This window comes from Athene cunicularia (genome assembly GCF_003259725.1).
Source record: "Athene cunicularia isolate RWA chromosome 4 unlocalized genomic scaffold, athCun1 chr4_part1, whole genome shotgun sequence".
Taxonomy (NCBI): Eukaryota; Metazoa; Chordata; class Aves; order Strigiformes; family Strigidae; genus Athene; species Athene cunicularia.
Window position 1 is genome coordinate 2,062,554 of NW_020799098.1, and position 25,039 is coordinate 2,087,592.

General features: G+C 46.0%; 1 protein-coding gene across 4 annotated transcripts in view; it reads left to right on the forward strand.

Annotated features, from left to right (window-relative positions):
- SLC4A11 (solute carrier family 4 member 11) overlaps nucleotides 1-25,039 on the forward strand; it is a 94,095-nt gene that overhangs the window by 10,674 nt on the left and 58,382 nt on the right. For all 4 annotated transcript variants that reach the window (XM_026847094.1, XM_026847091.1, XM_026847093.1 and 1 more), the window contains exons 2-3: nucleotides 5,247-5,297; nucleotides 16,601-16,753. In XM_026847094.1, coding sequence (XP_026702895.1) covers nucleotides 5,247-5,297; nucleotides 16,601-16,753 — 204 coding nt within the window. The remainder of the gene's footprint in view (nucleotides 1-5,246; nucleotides 5,298-16,600; nucleotides 16,754-25,039) is intronic.

Genomic DNA, 25,039 nt, shown 5'->3' on the forward strand with positions numbered 1-25,039 from the left:
ACTAACTGCCATGTTCCCCATCATGCAGGGAAGCTGCTGCCCAGCTGTTCGATGGTAGTGATGGAGCCTTCTAGCACTGACTGACAAACTCCTGGAAGTCAGTTTGAAGTGGCCGAAATCTTGCTTCAAAGCTAAAGCCTTGTGTGTCTTCTGGAAAGCAGATTTATTTCCAAATAACTGGGCAGCTCAGTCTGTCATGCTGAGAATTGGTGATTTCTGGGAGGAAATTGGGAAAGTTTAAAGGCTTTTTCAGCTGAACAAGTGATTTTTGTTGTAACTCCTTGCTCAGAGGCTCAAGTGTTTTGCTTTAGCGACTTTAAGGCAAGACATTGCATGTGCTGATGAGTTTCAGATACGTCCTCAGAGCTCCAACAAAACAATGATGAAAGTGGTGGTGGAAATTGGGGTATTGGAGCACGCCCTGAGCAAAAGATGAAGGTACCTAATGTTTTTCTGATCGGTATTTATGGGGTAACTAAATGCTCCAGATGTGCAGGCTGCCTGCTCGGAGACAACCCAAGAGCAGCCAATATTAAAGGGCCTGTAAATGAAAAAGTATCGTTCAAGTAACTCTTTCAAAATGGTGTTGTCTCGAAGCAAACTCCAACTAAATATCAAGATGCTGGAAGTTGGAGAGGCTTACTGGAGGGAAATTATAAAAGCCAAAGGCTGTAGTACCACTTGTAGAAAGCTTGTCAGGGCGCTGTGTTTTGCTTCAGTATAAGGCTTGTGTTGCAGAAGGCTGTTTAGTTGGAAGATGCCAGCAGCAGAACGTTGTAATTGAGTTACTGAAGTATTCAGAGAATGTGTTTTTATTTGTAATCCGCTGATATTGCAAGGCTCAAGAGAACTTATTACTGACCTTAAAACAAGAGAGTTAAAATGGGTTATTAGATCTGAGACACGTTTCCCACAGGAATTTAATAACGGAAGATGGCACGGTAGGGTTATGTCTGGTTTTGTTGTTAAATGTAAATGTAAAAATGGGAAGAATGTAAGAAATTGGGAAGTATACCTGCTTCTTGTCTGATACTTCCCACGACAGGTCACCTGATTCGTCATAGTCCTAAAACCAAGCACCTTAAACTACAGTGAACTTGGCCGTCCTACCAGTTAAGAAGTAAATTTCATATACCTAGCCCTCGGTGACCCTCGGAGTCCCTGCAATTGCTTCAAGTCAAAGAGCAGCAAGTTACTTCTGAAATCTTAAGCTGTGCCCTCAAAAAAAATAGGCTTTGTTTTCCATTTTTGCAGCACTTCAGTGCTTCAGCTCTTCGCTTTTACCTTTTTGAATTCAGTGCTCATAAAAGGATGAGAAAGTAGTCAGAAGCTTGCCTGTGAAAAAGCAGCTAAGTGGTGACACTTCTGAATGCCAGTCCAATTTAGTCTCATCTAATAGACATCCCTGTAGGGAATAAGGTGGGGTGGCAGTAGAAACTTATTTGCTGCAGTAGATTAAATCTTAAAAATGAAGAGCGCTGCTTAAATTGTCAAAAGAGCTATACCTCATGCTTTTTGGCAGTGGAAGATGGCATCTTCTTCTGCCTTTGGACGGGGAGAGCAATTGGGAGAGTCTGGTTGTCCTTGGAGGTGTTGGATGAGAAGGCTCTGGGGAGTGAGGACGTGGACCTCAGTGAGCGATACCAGAGTGAATTGCTGTGTTGTGTATCTCAGCTCCTTGGGGTAATGCTTTCCAGCTTTGCCTCTAGAAGCCTGACCTTAATGTCTTGCTGAAATTGCTTTGCTTGGATATTTTTTTTTTTTTTAATTGCTGAAGTCTCTGACAGAAAACCTGGGGGAAAGGAACTAACAACATGGGTTTGGATTTGAGGGAAGTGGTGTGCTGGTCTGGAGAGGGGGGAACTCCCACCCTGGGGTAATAAAGTGCTCCCCAGACTGTAGGTCTTTTCCTCCAGCCTGCACAGGCTGGCACAGGGGTTGATTTATACTTCGTGGAAACATTCTGCAACTTCAGGCAGACCTTGGACCATTGTAGTGTTGGTCTCTAATGTATATGGAGACTCGTATCCTAGGCTTCCCTAAACTAGACGTTTGCATTGGTTACTGCAGTCTTATTACTGCCCCTTGGTTGGGTGCTTTTGATTTGGAAGTGGAGGTGAGGTGGGGAGAGGAAATGCAGGCTGTGGGTACGTACCTTTCTGCTAGAGGAAAGGTGACTCTGCCTTGCTGTCAGTTCTGCAAAGCTCAAACCTGTTGCTCGTGTCTTCAGCAAAATGTGACTGAGGAGCCGAGACCCTGGATATTAGAATCCCATAAGCCTTGTGAAAGGAGAGGCGTGGGGAGCCTGCTGAGATGTTTGCCTTGCTGGCTGTGATTGAGCATACACTTAAGCACAGTCTAGTTGGTCTTGTCCTTAGCTAGCATCCCACAAACATAAGCTAGGCTTGTGTTACACTGCTTGGGGAAGCATGGGGAGAAGGGGACTGATGTGTAGGGAGGAAAGATGTTAATCACACTCTGCCCCAAATCTGTTCCCTTTGTTCTGCTCGGTTAAAAAAGCAAAGTGGATGCCACTTCCTCTCGATTCTCAGAGATGCGGATGATGTAGCCCCCAATTTACCCTTCCTACCTCCACTCCTGCTAATGTGTTGCACTGAGCTATGGGACTAGCTTAAAGGTCGTGTGTCTGGACTTGTGTAAACACCCCATCACCTTTTACCTCCTGGGCACGTTACACACCATTCCTGATTCCTGATGTTAACGTGCGTAGCCCCTTCCGTGGGGGTTGTAACAACTTTCCAAAAGACTCCAACAAGGCTGTTTTTAAGTCTGAATCCTGTTGGTGCTATGGGATAGTATTATGTAGGGAGAAGAAAAATTACCAGGGCTGGACTTTAGCCAGGACATCGTAGGGTGAATGCTAGACCCTTTTTTTTTTTTTTTTTTTTTCCCAAACGTGCCATTGCATCTTTAATTACAAGGTTAAGACCTCTGTTTTATGACTCATCTGAATAAACAGCATCTCCAACATAATTGCCAAAGCGTGTTCCCTAGGGGACTGTCGCTCATTAGTGACTCAGAGGGACAAGTGCCACCCAATGAGATGGCACTACCTGCTGTAATACCCCAGCCTTGCCCTTTTCATGCCTAGTCCAAGCACCTACCAAACCAGTCTCCTGTAAAGGTGTGATGTCAACCCAGGCAATGCTGGAAACCAACCAACTCTGAATTCCTGCTCACTGGGCACGATCAGCCCATAAAAACTGAGAATTGTGGAATGGTTTGTGTTGGAAGGGACCTTAAAGGTCATCAAATAGGTGTGTGCAGTTAAAGAAAAAGCAAACAGTATCTCATTTTGCCTAGCGAAGGATGAACATGTTCCTTCAGGCTCCCTCAGAAGCCATAACAGAAATGAGAAATTGATAGACCATCCTGGTGGGAATGTCACTTCCTTGGGTAATCCGTCTGCCTAGACGTATTTTGTTTGTATCTCCGAAATACGTAAATGCAATCATTACACAATGAGAGCCTCTTTAAAAAACTTTCCTTTGATCGTTAGCATGCTAATCAGTCTGGATGGATCTTCTCCTTCCCTTCCAGGTGGAGGGAAACAATTGACTGGTGTAATGGGTGCCCCTTGGCCACGGGGTGCGTTTGTTCCTCCAACCCATTGTTCTGGGATGAACTTGGAACATTGTGTTTCTGTCTTGGACCAGACAGTTGAATTGCTCCTGGGTTTGTGTGTGTGTTGGTTTTGTGGTTTGGGTGTGGCTTTTTTTTTTTTAAGTGGTCATCACAGCGGCCCTCCAGGAACCTATGCAGCCAGATGCTGTCTGCTTTGACAGGTCTGAGCCATGCTGGGCTGTGACAAGCGTAAGAGCTGGAAGGTGCTGCCGTCACTGGTGTTACTTGTATCCGTCTGGCACACAAAGGCTCCCGGTGGACCAGGATGAATTATGATGCTTGAAAACGTGGCACACTGTAAAAGGAAAAAAAAAAAAAAAAAAAAAGGCACATAACCCGTAAGCCAAAAGCTATGGGGTAGAGAAAGGGTCTTTGGGAAACAGTCTCATACCTCAAACGAAAAGCAGGAAGCCTAATCTACAGAACAATAAAGCAGGCAAAACCTCTTTCCTTGTTGGCCCAAATTCATCCCAGGCTTGCGTAGGTAATGTTTGATTAGCCTAATGAAGTGGGGAAAGACAGGGCAAATCTATTCCTCTCTTTTGATTGCATTTTGGCTGGGAAGAAGCATAGAAAGAGGCAGCACCTAGTAGCAGCCTTCTAAGGGACTGCTTGGGTGACTCTTAGTCGAGGCTTGAAACAGAGCTCTGTTAGCTCGCTGTAAAATGGGGCATGCACCTGTGCAGAAAAGCTGGTGCGTCTAGCCCACGCAGTCTGAACTGTCAGATACTGTTAGGATTCTAACAGCCAGGCTGGGCTTGGGTACCAGGCTTTGATCACACCTGAAAGCAGGTGCTCCTGTGCTGTTTGAACATCTCTCTGCATGGTAAATACCCACTTTGCCAGCAGTTAATTGCAGAACTGACTCACTCGCCTAATAAAGTATGTTCCATAATGAATCATGGGGCTTCGGTCCTGGTGCTGCTGTGTTTTGTGGGCTTGCTCTTGGACAGTGTCATTTCCCATTTGTGGCTTCCTCGTGAGACCCTGCTGGTGCAGATGGTGTTTGCGGGACCCCTGCTCAGGAAGCGGGCCAAGGAAGGCTACAGTGGCCCTGGTGCTTATCTTCAAGTGCCAAGCACTGTTTTGGGATATCCTAATGATTAGGAGCAGCAGAATAGGATGTGAAATTCTGTTCTCATCTAAATTGAGTTGTTTTTGTCTAAATTAAACTGGTTCTTTTTCATCTGAGCATAAGCTACAACCTTGACTTCATTATGACTTGTAAGTTTTATAAAAGCCTTGTAAATGTTTAGCTTGTATTATTTTTGGATGTGCTCGTTCAGGTTTGCTACGTCACTGAGGTGATCAGGCTTGTCGTGATCTTTAGTCTTGCTGTTTTGTGGTCCCAGCCCAAAGATGTCTGGGACTGCTTGAAAAAAGTTAAGCTGTGACTGTACAGGATATTCTGGTAAATGCTAAAGTAAATAAACAAAAGGTTAAAGTTGCCACATTCAGAAAATCTGATGCCTGGCGTATTTTGGGGCTGGGCCTTCTGCTGTAATCTGGGCTTTCTGCTGTAATCCAGGCTTTCAGTAAGGTGAAGCTATTCAGCATCTTGATGATTCTGATGTGCTTTTTTTTTTTTTTTATCTTTTTAGAGTCTCCACCAGCAGCGATGTCAAGAAATGGATACTTCTTTGAAGAGAGTGGCAAGTATTGTTTGACTTCTTTATGCATAGTGTTGCCTTATTGGAGGGAGAGCTGCACTACAGGGTTAGCTGAGAACTCGAAGCAGGTCATACAGAATCCATTTAGTTTAAGCAACGTGTGAAGACGGTCTTACGTGGTGGTTGTGTAATCTTCTACTGGAAGCAGACTCTGTTTTTAAATCCTGTAGATGTTCTAGATATTCAAAGCAGTAACTAATCATCTCCACCTTGTCATCAGTGACTATTCTGGGTGGCTCCTTGTTTTTCAAGTTTGTTCATGATGTTTTCCTGTAAAACAGGCTGGCAGGTGTAATTGTTTTCTTTTTCTGGAGTGGAGATTATGTGTAGGTGTTAGATCCCTTTGGAGACATCTTGCCAAGAGCATCAGGCAAATGTTGGGTGGCTTTGGTAAATGCATCTTTTGGTGCAAAGTGCTCTCTAAGATTTTTTTTTTTTTTTCCTTTGAAGCAAGATTAAGTTGTGGCACTTGGAAGCTTCTATCATCTGCCTCAGCAAAGGTGGCTGAGCTCTCCAAGATACTGTACTGATAAAGGGCCAAAGCACTGTACAGCCAAACTTGGAAGTCCTGACTTCTCTGCTGATTCTGGAGAAATGGAATGTGTGGGGATTGTTAGGAAGAGATAAACGTGAGAGTTCAACTCAAGACCAGCCTCTTTGGGGTGTACTCTAAGGGCCTGGGGCGGCTTGTCTTTGAGGGGAGGTAGAGTGCTTGGAGTATTCAGAACTTCCAAATGGTGAAAGCGGAAGACTAAAATGCTCCAGTTATTTCAGCCCGTAGATGCTTGTAGCTGTCACAAGGCTCATCGTCCTTGTTCCAGGGAGCCAAGTCTTTGGTTAACATCTGGGAAGGGGAAGCTGAATGTTTGCCAGATGTCAGCTGCAGTAGGTCCAGCATTGACAGTGCTTCCTTTGGCACTGGCTCACTTGCCTTCTCTGAAAGTGTTATAAGGAGCCAGTTTCTAGAAGTTAAAAGGGTGAAACCAGAAGCAAATATTGTTATCGCTAGTAAGAGGTCTCTTCTGAAGGCTGGATTGAGTTACAGAAGGATGGAAATTAATGCCTGAGCTCAGGGAGGTTTTCTGAGGGCATGTGGGGCATGAGGTGTGGGTAGCCAGACTCCTACCTCCCCTGGTTTGTTTGTGGCCCCTTGGGATGTGGCTAGTGTTTTCCTGACGACCAGGAATGTAAGAGTTAGGACCCGGAGAGATGACTAAACCTTTTGTTTCTGGCTGAGAGCAGTGTAAGGGCTTGGGGAGGAATGCTGCTCTATGATTTGGAGGAAGGACAAAGTTTTTCTGAAGCCACCTACTTCATCCTAAGTCCTCCTACCCCAAGGAACACAGGCACAGCTGCCTGTCCTAGTATCTTACATGGAAAGGCTGTATATGCTCCCATCTAGGACAAAATGTCTTGTTTTCCTCAAACTGTCCAAACAGAAAAAGCAGATCTCTGGATGTTTTTAGAGCACGTGTTTAGCTGCGGCATGCTCTCCTAGGAGATAGGCAACTTGGTGCCATGGCAGTGAGCATCCTTCTGCCCTGTTTGTGCTATTAGCCAGCACATTCCTTTGTGGTAAGGAGATGACACCTTAGAGCTACCATTACGGACTTGATGAAACTGTGCATGCTTCTTTCCTGTTCTGCTTCTGCATGGTTTGGGGGAAGGAGAGAAGGTTGCAAGTTCCTCTCCAGCCTGCATGAGATACTGCTGTATTAATTGTGATGGAGAATACAGTGGATTTCTTGGTTATTTCACGCTTAAATCTGTTGTCGTTCTTGTTCCTCATTACAAACTGACCTTTTTGAAAAGTTCAGTTGCTGTTGAGTGATGAGTCACCTTCTACTGCCTGATTTAACTGAGGGCTCGTGTGTTTCTGCACAGAATATGTGGACAGCGCATCTTGGGGGTTGCCAGCATGGATGTTCACATCCCTCTGTGAGGCAGTGCTTTGGTGCTCTCTGTACAGAAGTTTCGTGCACTGAGATTCTTGAAGATTAACCCCAAAAAATATCAGAGCTGGAGGAAATGGCAGAGAAAGAAGTTACCTTTTCACATAGTTTCAAAACTGCTTGTTTTGAAATGGAGCTACGTAATAATTAAGATGTTTCTTGGCATCACTTGTTTGGATCTGACAGATTATGGAGACCAAGAGATGCTCTTGCCCCACCTTTAGAATAAAACCAATCCCCTAAGATGTGTGTTGAGTGAGGGCAGAGAAAAATCTGATTTCCTTAGCACTTAAATTTTTCCCCTTTTTTGGAGAATCATCGTTTGATACTGTTGCTCTCTGCACAGTTGAGCTTTTTCCTTATCTCCTCTTGAGATCTTGCATATACATATGGTTTTCTGTATCCTTAGTAATTAGGATGTTTTTGTTTCTGACCATATCTGAGGCTCTGTTCAGAGTCTATGTCTGTCTTTGCCAGCTAACTTTTTTTCATCCTCTTGTGTTCTCTATAGCAGCTGCAGCAATGTTAAAAGTTGAGACTTCAGTTTTAGTTTGAACTGTTGTCGCGAGGGTGATCTTGGCTGCAGCACCAAAGCAATGCTTTGTAAGAATCTCCTGGATATTTGCTGTTCATAGAAACTTATAAAGTATTTAATAACTTGTAGCTCTGTTAATTACTGAGGAGTCGAGGAAAGTCCAGGAAGGATTTTTCTAGTGAATGGATGTTAATATATGATGATTCTAGAAGTTCAGAGGGATGTTATGGTCCCAACCATGTACTAACCTACTTGATAACTTCTCAATTGGCTAAAAATTTGCCAGGTTAATCAAAGGAGCCCATGTCTTTAGCTACAAGTTCCAGTTTCCAGCATACTCTGGTTTTCCCCTGCTGCTGAAGAACTTGACTGAAAGCTACTTTCACGGCCTTTAGCACATTGCAAAAGGTAAATGCATGCAGTGTGACTGGGGAAAAAAATAATCTGGTTAGTAGTTTGATCTGTAGAAGCAACATTAAGAGGAAAAAAAAAGGACATGAGTTTGTGCCTGCCCAGTTAGAAGTTTCTGATGAAGGGTGTGGTGGCAGCAGGTATGATGGCAGCTCTTGGTCGTGTTCAGTTTTCAACCCATGTAGATATATTGTCAGTTTGAATAGCAGTCCTCTGGCACATCTTGCTGATGAAAATCCATGGGTTTACTAATTTTTTCTGTGGAACAAACCTCTTGCACAAGCAAACAAATGAAGTCTGGCCTTTGCACAGTAATAGTTGGTGTTGCCCTACCTGCCCCATGATTAGGTTGTGTAAGTCACTTGTATCCAGGTTATTTTGTCAAATGAGTTTTCTTCCTGACAGATTTAAGTGTCTAATGAGATGATTGTGTAGACCCAATCCAAACCTGAAGATAATTGGAGTCCTGATGAAATGGAGCTCGGCAATCAGTGTTCAGAATAACTACTCATCAAGCCCCGCATTGTCTTGGCTGTCAGCTTCCTGCACCCTCTGTGGTGGTGGTGGGGGAGTATCCAGTTTCTGCTGCAAGTGGATTAGCTCTAAAGGCCTTGGTATTACCTGCAAGGGGTTCGGTTCAGCCAGTGGACGATGAGCTTTTTGATTGACCCAAGAATTTTCTCTGATAAGACACACAACCAGAGGCTTTCTAGTTCTTCTTGCAAAATCCAAAGGAAGGAGTCCCACTGTAGCTCTGGGGATATCTGAATTGTTGCATTGTTTTAAAGTTGGCCCGACAAATATTGCAGCATAAATTTTTGTCTTCCAAAGCAAATCCCTCACTGCTTGGTCTCCTTTGACTTATTAATTGGTTTTCTGGCACAACAAATCGCAGTTGTGTTGAAGGGCCCCAAGGCCCCAGTCTGGCTTGGGATGTTTGGATATATTTTATCTGCTTGTTTTTGTTTTTCAGTTTGCAGTTCAGTTTGGTATGTGTGCTGTGGGCTTTTTTCTCTTTTTTTAAATTTGTCTTTATCTGTCTTGGAATTGTTTGCCTAGCTAGGAGATTAATCTAAATGTCTTTGTGAAACAAATCCTTTCGCAATGGGTTTCCCCCGATGAGATGCCCAGTTTACCAGCAGGAGATGCACTATTGCTACCTGTGGGGTGCCTGAGGGGGATGGCTTGCAGGTCTCTTGCAGATTTTTATTTCTAAGAACTATCAGGAGGCCTATAATGAAATGAACGCTCCTGATTTCTGTGGGTTCTGGTACAGAACTGAAATTCCACGTGCTGCTGTGTTTTGTAAAAACAAAAAAATAAAAACAAAGCCTCACTGAATTACTTGAATTATTCACAACATTTCCTAGAAATCTGGCTGCAAAATACAATACTGGAATTAATTCAAAAGTGCCTGTGTTGTTGGTTGGGGTGTGTTTTTTTTGTAGCAGATCAGTTCTTTCGGTTCTGTTATGAATTATTACTGAAGTGGCAGAGGAAACTGTTTCCATCTGGCTCTTCATGACAAGAGACTGACTCGAAGTAGGGTTGGAAGCATGTGACTGAAGTTAATGGCTGGCCAGTACTGGAGGGATCTGTTACTTAAAGGATGCAAGTCTGGTCTTGGTGACTTACCTGCTAGATGCTTTGTACCCCTTTCTTACAAGAGGAGGCTGTGGTTTGATCTGTGGTCTTGAAGCACTCTGAAAGCTTAAGTAATGGACTGATGTTTCCATAGCAGGGACTCATTACCCCAAAAGGCTCCAAGCTCATATCTTACAGGTTTCCAGTGACTGCTCAAGAGCCAGGAAGCATGACCCGACACTTCTCCAGCTCTTCTGCCCCTTAAACTACCCATGGAGGGGCTGGGATTTCAGAACACGTCTCTAAATCCCATCTAGATGACCGAGAGAAGTCTACCTGTGCCAATCCATAATATTTAGCTCTAGTAAAGGAGGTCTTCTAACAAGAGCTTGAGAGATAAGCTCTGGACCCCTCTTGCCAATTAGTTGTCAGCAGTCCAACAACAGCCTGTGGGCAACCCATAGGCCCCCCCCCCCCCCCCAGGTTGTCTTCTCTGGGCTGACGTAAACCACGTGGCTGCCTGCCACACGATGGGTAAATCTCCTTTAAGACAAAAATAGCGACCCTTGCCAGGGAATCACTTGACTGTGAACCAAAGGAAAAGCTTAAAATTCTAGCAAGCATACAGCTGTGTGCAGAACTGCTTTATTTAATCAGCATGGCTTCAATTTTTAGTTTTGTGAGAGACAGCTTTGCAAAACGTGGCTTGGTAGCACCCTTCGGAGGGTATCGCTCTGTGGCTACAGCACTGCAATTGTTCTTGTCTGTGAAATGGGAGTAATTTGTTAGGAAGGAAGGAATTTTTCATGACTGCTTTTCCCGACTCTTGTGATACAAAACAATGAGTAACCCCCTAACTTTGAAGTTTAACCTCAGCAGGAACGTGTAAAATTTAGGCAAATATTTACCTAAAAGATGCTGTTCTATCAATACAATTGCTCTCTCCTTGTCTGGAAAAGGAGAGCTATTTTGGTAAGTAGACGATTATGCTGAAATCAGCATATAAAATGTGACCAGAAGCTCGCCTTGGTTAGTGTGTGAGAGTAGGATGCTGTTTAAATCCCTTTTTCTAGAATACTGTGCAGATTGGAGAGCCGATAACACTTGTACAAAGTTCTTCCCAGTCTCTCCTGAATCCGTAGACTGTTTTATGCTTGCCAATATTAACTAACTGTAAGGTTATCTAACCTTTGGAGGCAACATGAGTCTGTTTTTGTGCAGAGTGTAAAGGTCAAAATAGAGGTGGAGGCTCCAGTATTAATTGAGTTTCCTTTTGCACCCAGTGTTGGGGATTTGGGTATTTTCTGAGTGACGCATTGGATCTGCACGCCTGCAGTACTTGAGGAACAAAGCAAACCCTCTGATAGCTTAAAGCTCAGGCTGATCACTTTATCTCAGGTTAATTAAAACTTCATGCCTTTCTTGAAAATTAGTGTCTATCGTTGATTAGAGCACGTTGAAAATCCATGAGTGGAAAAAATCAAATTAAGCTGACTTTTTTTTTTTAACTTAATGTTAGTATCATGGCTAGTTTTTAGGCAGATAGTTTAATTCTCTCTCTTGAGTTCCTTAATGCTGTATTATAGCTGAGATATTGAATATATATTATTATTGCTTCTGTTGTCCTTCTGCACTTGACCTTTAATTCCTCTGAGAAAATGAATGCAAATAGCTCTTGGGCACTTCCAAAACAAGAACTTGCCAACTCCTGCACTTGACTGTCTGACTACAGCAGAGCTGGCTCTTTGGCTGTGTGAGGTTTATGGCTTGAAACACAAAGAGTGGGGCCAACTGCTGGATTTCAGTCCTGAATGGATCAGGATCAGTGACAAAAATATCTAAAGCAGTGATGTTAGGAGGAAAGCCTTTGCTTTTCCCAGGGGAGAATGTATGAGGTGGCTGAATCCAGCAGGAGCATGGTACATACTGCTGCTACTGTGCTCTGGCAAGGTGACCACAAGTGCTGTTTTTGCAAAGCCATGAAAACAAATTTGCTGCCTTCCGTGCCTAAGAACTCATTTGAGAAATCTGAAATGGCTTTTAACATGGCTAGCTGATAGTGCTGGATTGATGATCATATGGGCTCAGAAGAACTCTTTTAATCTAACTTTAGCTTTCTGGCTTTTTGAAGAGACTTAGTGGGAGAAGGGAACTACCGCTTCTGAAGAAGAAGAGATGCCCTCCCATGATTGTGGTAGCTGGGGCTTGGATTTGGTTGAGGGAACAGGTGTTGCTGTGCAAACAGGGGCTATGAATGAGAATGCTTTTCCTGACTTGTAGCGTAGACTACATTGGAAGTTAACAGTAAAAAAAAAAATAAATAAATAAATAAAAATCAGTAGTTTCCAGAAAACTGCATTGAATATTCAGAGTATTATCTTGGCATATATGGTCCTTCACAAATAAAGCCAGCAAGTTTTGCAGAGACTTAGCAGAGGTTGATGACTTGACAAGCTTTAATTTTTAGCTTTCCTGTTTTGCCCTGCTCATCTAGCTCTGTGAATATGTACCTTCATCTTATCAGTGTAATTCCTGGTAAACCAGTAACAGCAATATATCTGCCCAAACAAAAACGTGGCATGCACATGCCCTGAACTGAGTAACGTCCGAGTAATGCCAAAAGAAAAAAATGCCTCATCTCCACCAAAAACATCTTTCTTCGATGTCTTGTCAGGCTTGCCATGCTAAACTGAGTCTGTAGGGAAGTGTGGGTAGGTGCTTTTGCTCTCCTAATCTCCTGGTTAGTGTGCATGCTTGCAGATGCTGATTAAAATACCTTGACTGGCTTTGTCTTCAGAGGCACACTGAGAGGTTATGCTGGGGCTGCGTCTGGTGGAAGTCTCATAACTTGGGATGTGAGATGATGTTGTTAGTAATAGAACTTCTTTTCTCCCAGGAAACTGAGTTTGATGATTAAGATTTTGGCTTTTTCAGAGAAGTCTTCAGCCCTTGGGCTGTGAGTACTGCTCCCACAGAGCAAGTAAGCTTTTCTAGGGAACATAGATGATGTAGCTGGAGTTGTGCTTCCAGCTAAAACTACTACTCTGTTGGTTTTATTACCCAAGGTGAAGCGGTGGTAGGAGAGGTAATGCCATCTCTGATTTGCTGCGGCTCAGTTCACTGCTTTTCCTGACAGAGCCCCAGGCTCTTAAAACTCAGCTCAAAAGCAAACTAGCTGCAGGGTAGGCACCTTCACAGAGTTGTGAGAGGGTTGATAGCAGCAGGACTGGGGAGCTGAAGTGGATCCGAGAAGATTATGGGAGTGAGGAGAGAAGGCTGGGGATATGGATATTGAGGTACTGGAGCAAGGCAGACCTGGACCAGGCATGAGGTGCAGGGCAACGGGTGACGCTTTAGAGGGGAATGGCTAGAGAAACTGCAATTTTTTTCCCAGCACCTGCACAAAATCCACGTGATGTGCTGAGATACAGCAAGACTTATTAGGGTGAAGGCATCTGCTACTTCTGGTTGCACAGGGTGAGGAGTGGCTTTTGTTCCCGCAGCACTGACGGATGGTGCTCACTGTCTCTGGCCTCATGCACTTTTCACGCTCTTCCATTTCTCATTGCTGCAAAATGAGTTCTGCAGGGTGGACCGAGGGGAATCGTCCTGACCTCAAAGCATTCTTCAAGGTGCAGGAGGGCTGCCCTGATCTTCTCAGCCAGCCTTAACTCAGTTCCTGACTCTGGCCTCCTACTCAGCAAAATCTCTTTCCTCTAGTGCTTTTAGACCGTATTTCAGGCTGAAGTGGCACTTCCTGTGCTCAGAGGTCTGACTCACCCTGTCATGTTAGCTCATTGCACTTCAGCAAATGCTGCCTTCGTATGAAGGTGGCCATCTGCAGTGACAGAGATGGGGGGGAGCACCACTTTAGACATCTTAAACTCTTCCCAGCTAATCTGAGGTGGTATGCAAAGGTGTCTAACTCTGCCCTCCACCTCACTGAAACAACTGCTATAGCACAGGCTCTAACGTGTTCCTGGGACTGTGCTTCCCTATGAGAACCTGATTGATATTTACACAAACTGTGCAACGGCCGTATTGGATCCCGCTCTGAACTTCTGCAAAACACCGATCAAACTTTCAGAGGAGCCTGAACAGCATCTGTTGTTGCTTGTGGCATCTGCTGCCCTTCAAGCAGCAGGGGTGGCACTCTGAGCATCAGGAGATGGGGTGGAAAACAGCTGCCAGGGCTGGAGGCAGCTATTGAGCCATGCTTAGAGGGAAGGGAAGGTACATATGCCACGCACGCTGCTCATCATCTCACCTCAAGGTGACCCTGCCTTTGACAGGCGTAAGGTGCTCATGTTTTAAAATGTCTGGCAGACTAATGGGCTGAAGGAATCAAAACAGGAGTGAAGCCTTGAGGTGGTTTAGTGACAAAGCAGACACCTGCCTGGGAGTGCAGTTCCTGTACAGCCCAGGTTTGGGATTATTTGCAAACTGAGTGTTTTGTCCGTCCCTTGCCCAAGGGACGCGAGGCTCGGCTGCCTTTTGTTCTGCTCTTTCCTCCCCTAAAGAGGGAGGAACAGAGGATGCTTCCCTTGCCAGAGTCCTTGCTGACCTCTGCCCAACCCTCTGATCCTACTCCACCCTTGCCCTTCTTCCAGCTCCTGTGCTGCTTCTCTCCTGTCTCCAGCCCTCTCTGCTTTCAGGGCCCGCTGCTGCTGTGCTCTTACCAAGCCAGCTTCAGTGGGCTTGGGAGGTGAATAAATGCTCTTACCCATTTACCCATCCGTGTCTTAATTGCATTAGGATAGTGGGGAAAAACTCCACCGTGTTCTGGGCTGTGTCCTGAAACCATCTTGCCCCTGCGTGCCTCTCCTCTGACCCACTGAGGGGGAAGGATGGAGAAGCACAAATTATTGTGACAACGGATATGACACAGACGGAAAAGCCAGGATCTCATGGATTTCAGGCTACCCCAGGCTGATTTTTTGCTTTGCAGGGCTGCCCAAGCTCTCCTGGCACCGGGGTGGGGCTGTCAGCACTGGTGGGTGCTCTGCTTTGCTGAGGAGAGGTTATGATGTCCATCATGCATTATGGAGGAACCAACTCCCAAATTGAGCACTTTGTTTGGGATTGAGATGTTTGTGTGGGGCTTTGTAGTACTTCTGATGCCAGCGGGCACCCTGTCTGGCTGTCGTCATCCCTCCGGGCCACTGGCTGCCCCTCAATCTGGGCCAGCCCTTGTGCAGATGTTTCATACCCGGTGGTGTCCACAGAGCTGTGATAATTTGGGTGTTGTGTTCAGGTGTTTCCTATACTTTCCTCACCTCACTTTTCTTCTGTTTGTCTTTGGACAAGTTAATATTTGTGCAGAGATGGAAACAGCTGCCTATGCTTCACCAGCAGCGGAGGACGGTACCCTTGGTGCATTTTGCTGGCTGGCTGGGGACAGCAGCGCCTCGGCTGCTTTTTGAAGCCTTCAGAGCAGTTGTGATAGGAATAAATGTGAATCACTCCCAGCACACAGGTAGATGGAGGAGGCAGAGATCAGGAGAGGGATTAATCTGATTCTTTAGTCGGGTTTCCCGCACCTTGGATAAGCAGTTCAGAAGTCACTTGAAGGCCTTGCACCCTCCGAGCCCTCCTGGGGAGACGCCGAGCGCCCGTCGGCGCGTTGCTTGTGGCAGGAAGCGCTGCAGCCGCTGTCCTGCGTCGCCGAGTTCCTGTTTGTGGCCTCCCTGCTCGGGGCTGGTGTTTTGCGGTGGTGAGCTGTCAGCTCGAGATCCCTCTGAGACCGTGCGCGCTGCTTTCAGCTGCTGCTGCCTCTACGTTTTGCTTATATGAGGCTTTAAAAAAAGTCATCAATATTTTAGTTTCCATTCAAGTGTCCGCCTCGAAGCTCACACTTTTCATTTTGCTGTAGTGCCTAAAGCAAGCTAATGAAATATATCCCTCCTGCTTCAAATTAGGCATAAAAGACTTGTCAGAAGATGGGTAGAAGCTGCTGAATAATCCTGGTAATATAAAAATTGACATTCTATAATGTCCCTAATTCTCCTAATTAAACATGATACACGAGCATGCCACAAGAGTCCTCCAGCTGCTTCATAATAAAACGTTGCAGTGAACCAGCTTGCTGTTGAGTGAGGCTAGGTTAAACTCTAATTAGAAGCATTGCAAAAGGCTAAGGACTTGTCCGCTGTAATTAAGAAACTTGTCTCGCTTTCTCGGTGCTGCCACCTCCTGTGACCTGCTCCTCTGCCCCTGGGGAGCTGCGGGTCTGTCTATCTGTATCGGGTGTCTCCTTGGAAACCTTTTTTTTTTTTTTCATCCCCTCAGTTTCAAATTGCTGAATCGCAAGTGAAACGGCTGCGCTGCTGGTGACTTGAGCTGATGAGCGCGTTGGCTTTAGGATGGGCTGGAGCTGTGGTGCAGCTCTTGCTTCTGGGTCGCTGGTTTGTGTTTTTATTGCTTACAGTCCAGGTTTTTATTTGGGGTTTTTCTTTTTGACCTGAGAGGAGCAAAGTGTATCCCCTTGGATTTACCGCTCATGCCATTGACTTTGGCAAGCAGGCCAGCGTGTGAAGCCCGTGGTGTTGCCTGGCCGGGCTCTGCAGCGGCCCTTTGGACACACACCTGAGGCCAACCTGAAATGTGCCGGAGCAGATTGCTTATAATTTTCAGCCCTCATCAGACAAGGGCATAAGAGAAGCCCCTCGCAAGGCCCCGGGTGCTGCTGAGGCCTCGCCGCAGCCCTCGGCGGCCATGATCGGTGGGTATGCCTGTGCCCCGGCGGCTCTGGGCCCCGGCGCAGCCCACGGCCCCGCTAACCGCCCTCCCCGTCTCGTTGGCAGGGTACCTCAAGTGCGACACGGACGATGGCTGCGAGGCCAAGGAGGAGACGGGGGGCGAGGAGCTCTTCGATGCCGTGAACTCCTCCATCGTCTCAGGGGACAGCATCCGCTTCTTCGTCAATGTCAACTTGGAGGTGCCGCCGAACGCCACCGGTGAGTGTCACCCCCACCCCGAAATGGGGCTGCGAGGCGCGGTCGTTGCTTGCCGGGGAATTTTGGAGCGATTTTTAGAAAATCTAATAAAAGTCTGGCTGCTGAGCAGGTGTTCAGCCATCCATGTGAAGTGTCCTGACTCCTTTTTCACCTCCCCTCACTTTTTTTTTTTTTTAAAAAAAAAAAGTCCTCACATTTAGGGCCTGGGGCCTTGTTGTTGCTCTCCCTCCCGTGGCCTGGTCACTGAAGGAGAGCCATTTTGAGTGAGAAATCATGATTTTTGGTGCATGTAGTTGCTGTAGATAATTCAGTCATGGCCCTGTGGCTTGCCAGAGGTTTTGAAGGGGTTTTTTGATCATGTTTTAATGGAGATGCTGGAGGTGAGTTGGAGCTGTGGATCACCTGGGTCAGTTGCTGCTCTCCACAGGAGCTGGGTAAGGGAAGAAAGAGCGTAGAGGGACTTCTGGGGCTGGACACGTGCCTTTTGGGTTTAATCATCCTGGATAGAGGCAAGCAATCCATACACCTGCTGTATTGAGGCAGGTAGCTAAAATGAGGAGAAAACCAACCTGTTAAGACACCTCTGATGGAGATCAGGCCCCCAGTGCATGCAGCTGTGTCTGGTACAGGGAAGTGCTATTGTGTCTTGTGTTCTGTTTATAAATACAAACCACCTGCTCCAGGTGAGGGCCCAAGCTCTGAGTTCCCCCAAATATGCTTTAGCAGGATCTGTGTCAGCTTCAAGGCAGCTTCACGCAGGGGAGGAGGACGACAGTGTTTGCCAGCAGTGGTGCCTGTGGTGCTGAGGGTGGACCCCCCAGCAAAACGCACCCCTGGGGCTTCCAGCCTCGGGGACTCACGGTGTCAGCTTGGAGTGGTGGCTTGGCTCGTATGGGCCAAGCGGCCACGAAGATGGTGGTTGTGCAGTCATGTTGCAGATGGCCATGTCTGCCCCAAAACTGTGTTCTTTGAGTACTCCCTGCCAAGCTGGCACCCTTTAGAAACCTTGCCCCATGTGGGGAGCAAAGTGGAGGGGACTTCTAAACAGCCTGTTAAACACAAATTGTGAAGATACCTCACGTGCTTGCTATGGAGGAGTAAATTCCCTAGATTGCTCTAGAGGTTGCTTTTGCCTCTAGCACACCATTTTAAAATCCTCTGTAATGCACATGCTAAATGGTGAAGGAGGAGGGCTAGCAAAACCTGGCTTTCATGCTGCCTGCCTAGGAAAACGCAGCCTGGGACATGGCAGCAGCCTGGGTTTCATCCAGCGGGTGGAGGCATCATGGAACCTGCTTGTGTGAGCACTATTTTGGAGACTAAATGCAAGGGCTCTGGATGATTATTGTTGGTGCCACAGTATCGGAGAGTCCTTTAAGTTTGCTTTAAGCTACTTTCAGAATACAAGCAAGTCCCAGTTGTTCTATACTGAGGAATTATTGGAAACAGTGATGCAGAACAGTCATGGCCCAGACCTCTGCCTGACTACCTTGAAGTCTTACTTTTTGAATTAGAGCGGTGACTTCAACGTAAGAGTAAAGCAATTTTCAAGCCTGCAATTTTACAAATACCATCTTAATTGAAAGATTTAAAGGGAACTGTACTGTGCTATGACAAGTCTGGGCTTAATGCCGTGGGGTGCATTGTTCGGGGATGAGGAATGCAAGTGCTGTGCATTCTTCTGTGTCTGAAGAAGCTGACTTTCTTTGTGTGTTCTCCTGGACTTTTTATAAGTGTTTTCCATTCAAAACAGGACAAAAAAGGCCGCTTTATTTCCCTCAAGAGTTGATGTTTGTGTTGATATTAGCTATATCCTTTTTCTTCAGCTGAGATGTTTAGAATTTTTAAGGAAAAATGGACTTATGATATGCTGGAGTCCCCTTTCAAGTGCAAGGACAGAGGTTTTAAAAATGGGCTTTAGGAAGAACAGAAGTCCAGACTTCCAACAAGGACAGGTGTGAGATTTGATTTTTCCTTTTTTCCATGATAACATGGAAGTAGTCCAGATAAAGAACCTGGGCTTTGGCTGTCAAGCATAAGATTCCTCAGACTCCAGGTGTTTGAGTCACCTAGACTGTCAGCACTTTCTCAGAGGTGGTATTACTGAAGCATCTTCCAGAGTGGATTTTATGCTTGCTAAATCAGTCTCTGGCTGCAGAGCACGTAGCTGATCCTCCTGGAAAGCTGACTTCTCAGGTGGATGGAAGGGACTGAGATGAGTCCCTTCAAGCTCTTCTAATGAACGTAGGCTGAACTGCTGAAAAAAAAATGCCCTATTCACAAGCTTCCTAAGCTCTTTCTAGAAAATGAGGTTTAACTATGCCGTGGCCGAGGTATGGCTGGGGGTGTACTGTTCCTTGTTCAACTCTGACAGGGGACACACTTCAGAAGTGCCTTTGCATTGCTGCCACTCTCTGGGAGTTTTGTTTTAAGCTCGGGCTTTCCGTTCCTGAAACAAAACTGTGGAGCTGAGCACTTGCAGTGCTTGTCTCCAGCAAGAGAAGCTGACAAAGGAGGGGAAAGCTGGTTTTGTCCAGGCAATGCAAGATTCCCCCAAACATCTCATTTCCAACCCCCAAGGGAGCTAGTGAACCGTGATCCTACAAGGTCCTCTAGTCCTGTTTAAACACAGAGGAAAGGCACCTGTGGGAATGACATCTTTCTGTCTCTGTCATTTTCTTGCTTTTCTCCAAGCTGGTTGAAACCTTCCTTGAGCTGAAAGGCTGGCTTCCTTGTGCCAGAGGACTCGATATTGCCCTCTTGTGTCATGCTACCCATTGCAACACTCGCTGGGGCTTGGGCAGTTGCTGCCTGACCGGAGAGAGACTGAGCATGGGCCATCTTCTGCAAAGAGGGCTCTTTGGTGCTGCCAGAGTTGACTTGCTCCCTGGTGTCAGATGCTCTTGCTGCATAAAATAGATTTTCTCAGTCTCCAGCAGGAAGAACCTCTAAGTTGACTTGAAATCAGATGAATAGCTGCTTTGTGATATCTGTGAGCCTCTGTGTCTGTGTTCTGGTCGTCACCATTTGGTCTCTTGACTGAATGTGGTGTCCAGATTCTGTCCTGCTGGAGACCTTTTCTGGTGAGCTGCTGTGAGGTTGCTGCTCACCTCAGTGTAAGGATAAAAGATCCAAAAATCCCATCTGGGGTGGGGACGAGTTAATACCCCAGCGTCTGGGTGCTGGCAGGCAACGTAAGTGGAATTACAGACGTGGTGACAGCTCTGCCATCATCCTGTCAAGCTGTTAATCTCCATATGATGGATGTACAGCTTGCTATAAGCATAATTGGATGCACTTTACTATAATTCTGTTTTAAAAAGATCGTTGTGTGCGATTCAACATTGAGCCAACAAAACATAGCATGGCCCATAAAATTCCAACAATTAACCATTGTCGTAAAATACTGGGCTGTGTGCACAGATATACATATAAAGCAGGATAGCTTGAAGAAATTTAGGGTTTAAGGTATGGCCTATCTCATTTTTAATTAATACTGGCTGCTCTTGCATGAAATACTGAGCCCAAATCAGTGCAGATGCCTAGGCACTAAAATGCTGCTCAGTCCTGACACTTGGGTCCTTTCTCCTGGTGTTTTATTGCTTCCTTGCAGTAGCTGATAAAAGGCTTTTTTTTTTTCATTCTCTTCTGCCTCTCATCCTTCCAGCTTAGGTTTTGGTGGCAAGTCTTCTGATTTCAGCAAATGTTAGTAGATCCAGCATGAAGGTGGGTCTTTATGTGAAGTTGGATGCTTTTGGACCTGGGTTCTGCATTTTGGGGAAAAGATCAGGATGGGTTTTAGAGACTGAGGGTTGCTCTGAAGTCAGAGTAAATATGTACAAGTAAAGTGTTAGGTCTGTGCCCTGCTGCATGTGGTTTTTCAGGAGTCAGTACTGCATTCTTGTCCCAGATGAAGTCCCTTTTCCTCCGTCCCTTTTCCTCCATCCCTTTGCCTGAGGTGGAGAGAGGTAGGCTCCAGAACAGTAGCAGTGATGTTGCCTCTCCTGTGCCCCAGGTGGAAAATCCAACTTTGATGCTCTGTTTCATGGGAATTGTGCCGGAGAGGATGAAGAGCATCAGTGAGTTTGGTGTGCATTTGGGGGGCACATCTGTCTTCTCCAAACCGTTGTGCGATAAGCCCTGCTTATTTCATAGCTACCAGGTTAGCCCTCCACCAGCTTGCAGGCTCATACATGGCTTTACAACTGCTTTCCTATTCTCTCCCTGAGCTAGAAGTATATGGATCCTTCTGTCTTAGCACTCTCTGGTTGTGAATTTGACTGTCTATGTATTTGATATTTGGGATTTTCCATAAATCCCTCTGGAGCCTGGGCTGCAGGCGTACGTACCCACATCCCTTCAGCCTGTTGCAGAAACATCAAACTAGGGGATTCAACCACTTGCTGCTTTATTTGCAGCGCACTCAGAAATAAATCCCTGCAAATGAGTGTGGCAATTTAGTCTAGGACGAGCCTTAAAGTGTGCTTGACAGGCAAGGCAAGCCTCACTTGTGGCAGTAGGTCTGGGAAGTTTGCGGGGCCACAGCCTTGCTGTCGGTCACAGTGTCCTTATCTACTTGGCAGCTCCATTAAATCAGCCAGGCAAATATTTTCATTGTTTGGATCTCTTTTTTTTTTTTTTCCAGCTTGGATATTTCAGACAATTCACCTTCTCCTCCTTTCCGCAGATTGCAATAGAGGGGTTTGCACAGGATTTTTTTTTCCTAAACTTGGGTACAATTGTATCAGGGATTTGTGGAGCTGTAGCTGCTCCATTTTTACAATAATGCATTGCCACTTAACAGCTGATGCTCATACTGGTGGGTTTAGCTGCAGAGAGGTGCCTGAAGCAGGGTTGGGGTTTTTTTTTGGAGGGGGAAGAAGGCAAAATCCTGATGGCAACGAAAAGCCAATCGGAAAGCAGGATGTGGCTTTGTTGGGGTGTGGGGGGGAAATAACGGAACACGATTTACGCTTCATGAAAAATTAAAGCCTGTTCCGCCCTCTGGACAATTGATCATTCCTAGATAGGGAGAATCAACAGTTTCCTGTAATATGCTCCAGAGGCACGCACGTGCACACCCACCGCTGCTGCTCCGAGCAAAACACGGTGCTCTAACTCAGGGCCCAGCCCATGCTGAGGTGACTTTTTTTCTTTAAGGGGATGAGGAGAAATGTTAGATGCTGGCGCCAAGGATATTCCAGAGAGAGTAGCGTCCAGAGACAAGTGGTCTGGGCCTGAATGGGTATCATTCTGCACACAATAGTCACATTTCCTCACATTAATACCAAGGTCCTTTTTATGTCTCGAGGCACAATGCTGACCCACGCGTTCCATCTGATAACTCCTGTTTTAGCAGTTTGATGTCAGCGTGGGATGTTGGGCTCCCGAAGCTTCCTATAATCTAATGGAAAGTGGATACACCGATTGTGTGGCGGGTTGGGGCGGGGGGGTAGGGGGAGACGGCCTCTTTCCAAATTTCCTGATTCAAAGCAGAGCTGACGAAGCCAAGGGATGTGCGGGGAGGGGGGGAGGGTGTTGGGTAGTGTGGGTGGTTCTGTACAAAGGTATCACATTCTCCCTTTTAGGTGCTTCACCTTGGGTTTGCTTTGGAGCAGCTTCCCCTGGGACTTTCAGTGTCCTGCCCCCCTTGTTGGCATGGAAAAAATGCACGTTTTTCCCCTGCCCCAAACTTAATGACAAAACCTATTGCAGAAACTTGCAGCTAGTTCCTTACTCCCACCTGCCTTTAATCTGGTCGTTGGTTTAAGCAGCCTAAAATCAGCTGGATTCATCCTTTCTGCCGCAGCTCAGCCCACTGCCCTGTTGTGGGAATGTGGGATAGTTGGGGCACAATTATTTATCTAGCAGTATTTAACCAAAATTCCCCAAGTCTGATGGAGATGAGTCCAGACTCAGCACAGCCGTGGCAGGACATCAAAGCAAAGGATCCCCTTGAGATCCTGCTTGTGCAATCCCTCACTGCCAGTGATGAGTTAGAGATATTGGCACTGCTCTGAACAAGCTCTTGTCATGCCATGTGCTGATGTGGTTTTATTTGGGTTTTGTTTTGTTTGTTTTTTTTTAAGGCAACAGAATCTAAAAGCAGAACAGTTTTTGCTGCTTGCAGTGTGGTTCAGCACAAGTGGTTGAGGCTTAGATTTGCTCAGACAGCTGAAGAAAGCTCAGATAAAATGCTTTTTTTACAATAAAAGAACCCCAAACCTTAAATGCTTGCACTTACAGCAGATCCTTGATAATTCTCTGAGAAAACCATGGAAGTTTTAATGTTAGTATTCTGCTCTGATTTACCTGTTTACCATGCAGATGCACTGGGGAGTGCATATAGATCTAAAATAAAATGCACTGACACCTGCACAGCCAAAAGGTTCCTGATCTCCGACTTCCACTCCTTTATCCCACAGAAAAATGTGATCTTAAGATGCTGTGGCCATCCAGTGGTGTCCTTGCTCCAAAGACTTTTGGTTCTCGGGTGTTAAGGGCAGCACTGGGGACCTGTACAAGGGAAGGGATGGAAAAGGGAACTTAAGTGAAAAAAGATCTCTTAAGGCAGAAGGTGAAAAGCTTAAACTTTGGCATATGACTTTCATGGGTTCGTTTTCAGGGTTGTCTTTGCATAGATGCCATTACCTAAATGGGGCAGAGGGGAAGCAAGTAGGGGATCTCATTTCTCTGGGTCGTTATCAGGGATGTTATGTAAAGGGCAGCTGGGATGAAATGGCTTTGGAGTATAACAAATAAATTTTCTGCTGCATTTCTTGCTTCCAAGCATTACATCTCCTTATTCATGTCGAAGCTGGATGGGTCCTGTTCTTCTGCAAATGGTGGGAAATAAAAAAAAAAAAAAAAAAAAAATGTGGCAGGGCTCTGAATGTGCTGACACGAGGCAACAAGTGTAACTCTAATGTTGGTCGTTCATCAGTGTCGCTAAAACTGAAGCGAACTCCCAGCGAGTCGCCTGTAGTCGGTGATGCTGTGTGCGTGTGTGCGTGCATCCTAAAAATTGGGGATGTGCGTGTCGCCTTGATGTGGCTGCCAGGGGATGTTGGAGATGCGTTGTCAACTGCCTTGGTTTTCCCCTGGGCAGAACCTGGAGCGCAGCCTAACAGATAAGGTCAACCACCCCTGGCAGCTCTCCTTTAAGTATCTACATGTGAGGATAGAGACAATAATGCCTGTAGCTAGCGAGCTCACTGAAAATAAACTTTTGTAGTCTGCTTTGCCCAGAAAGGAGGTCCACAAAAACAGAAATGAAAATTTTATGTGACCTCTTCTTCCATTTAAGTATGCTTAATCCTGATATTCAGGTGTGAAATCTAATTCTTATTCCGGGTAGTGGGATATAACTCATTGATGGATAGCTTCTTCCTTGTCAGTAGAGGGTGAATCCACAGTTTTCTGTATACATTTTGTCCCCAGGAAGGGCTCCTCCGTGGAGATGCAAGGGTCAGGGGTGTTGCACCCTTTCATCTCCCCCATAACTGCAGAGAAGCAGTGGTAGTGCCTTGAAGGAGGAGAAACAGGAGAAGTTCAGACTGTACATGAGGAAAGAAAAATTGAGAGAAAGAATGGTTAGAGAGTGGAACAGGCTGCCCAGGGAGGGGGGAGTCCCCATCCCTGGGGGGGTTTCAGGGCCATTGGGATGAGCTGTGGGGGATGTGGGGTCGGGGAGAACTTTGCAGAGTCGGGCTGAGGGTTGGACTCGGTGGTCCCGAGGGGCTTTTCCAACCTGAGTGATTCTCTGATTCTGAAAATGGGTGGCAGGCTGGTGGTGGCTGGTTTTGGGCTTTAGCAAAGCGATCTCCCGATGGATGTGTCATGGGTGACCTCATGCAGTGTTTTATCCCACACTGCCTAGTGGATTTCTTCGTAGTAAGTGGGTTGTTTATAAACCAGGTGGAAGAGCACTTGGGAACACAATTTTTCCCCTGTTTGTTCATGTTCCAGTGGATTTGCTGCTATCCCTAAGTAACGTTATAGCGCTTCAGTGGGCCTTTAAGACAACAGCCTGGAACTTGGATGGCCACATCCAGCTATCTCCTTTCTCTGGATCCAGTCTGAATGGTGTGTTGCTTGGATGACGTGATGAATGAGGCTCTGGGCCTTCTGAAGCATCACCTCTGTCCCCACAGCAGCTTTTCTGAGAAGTTGGAAAGATTCTGGTCCAACAGATGTAATTAGATGTTTTTGCTTGTGTTGATAAAACAGCACTCGGTGCTCCTCTGAGCTGAGTACCTAAGAGAGCTGTCAGCAGAGAAGATTGAT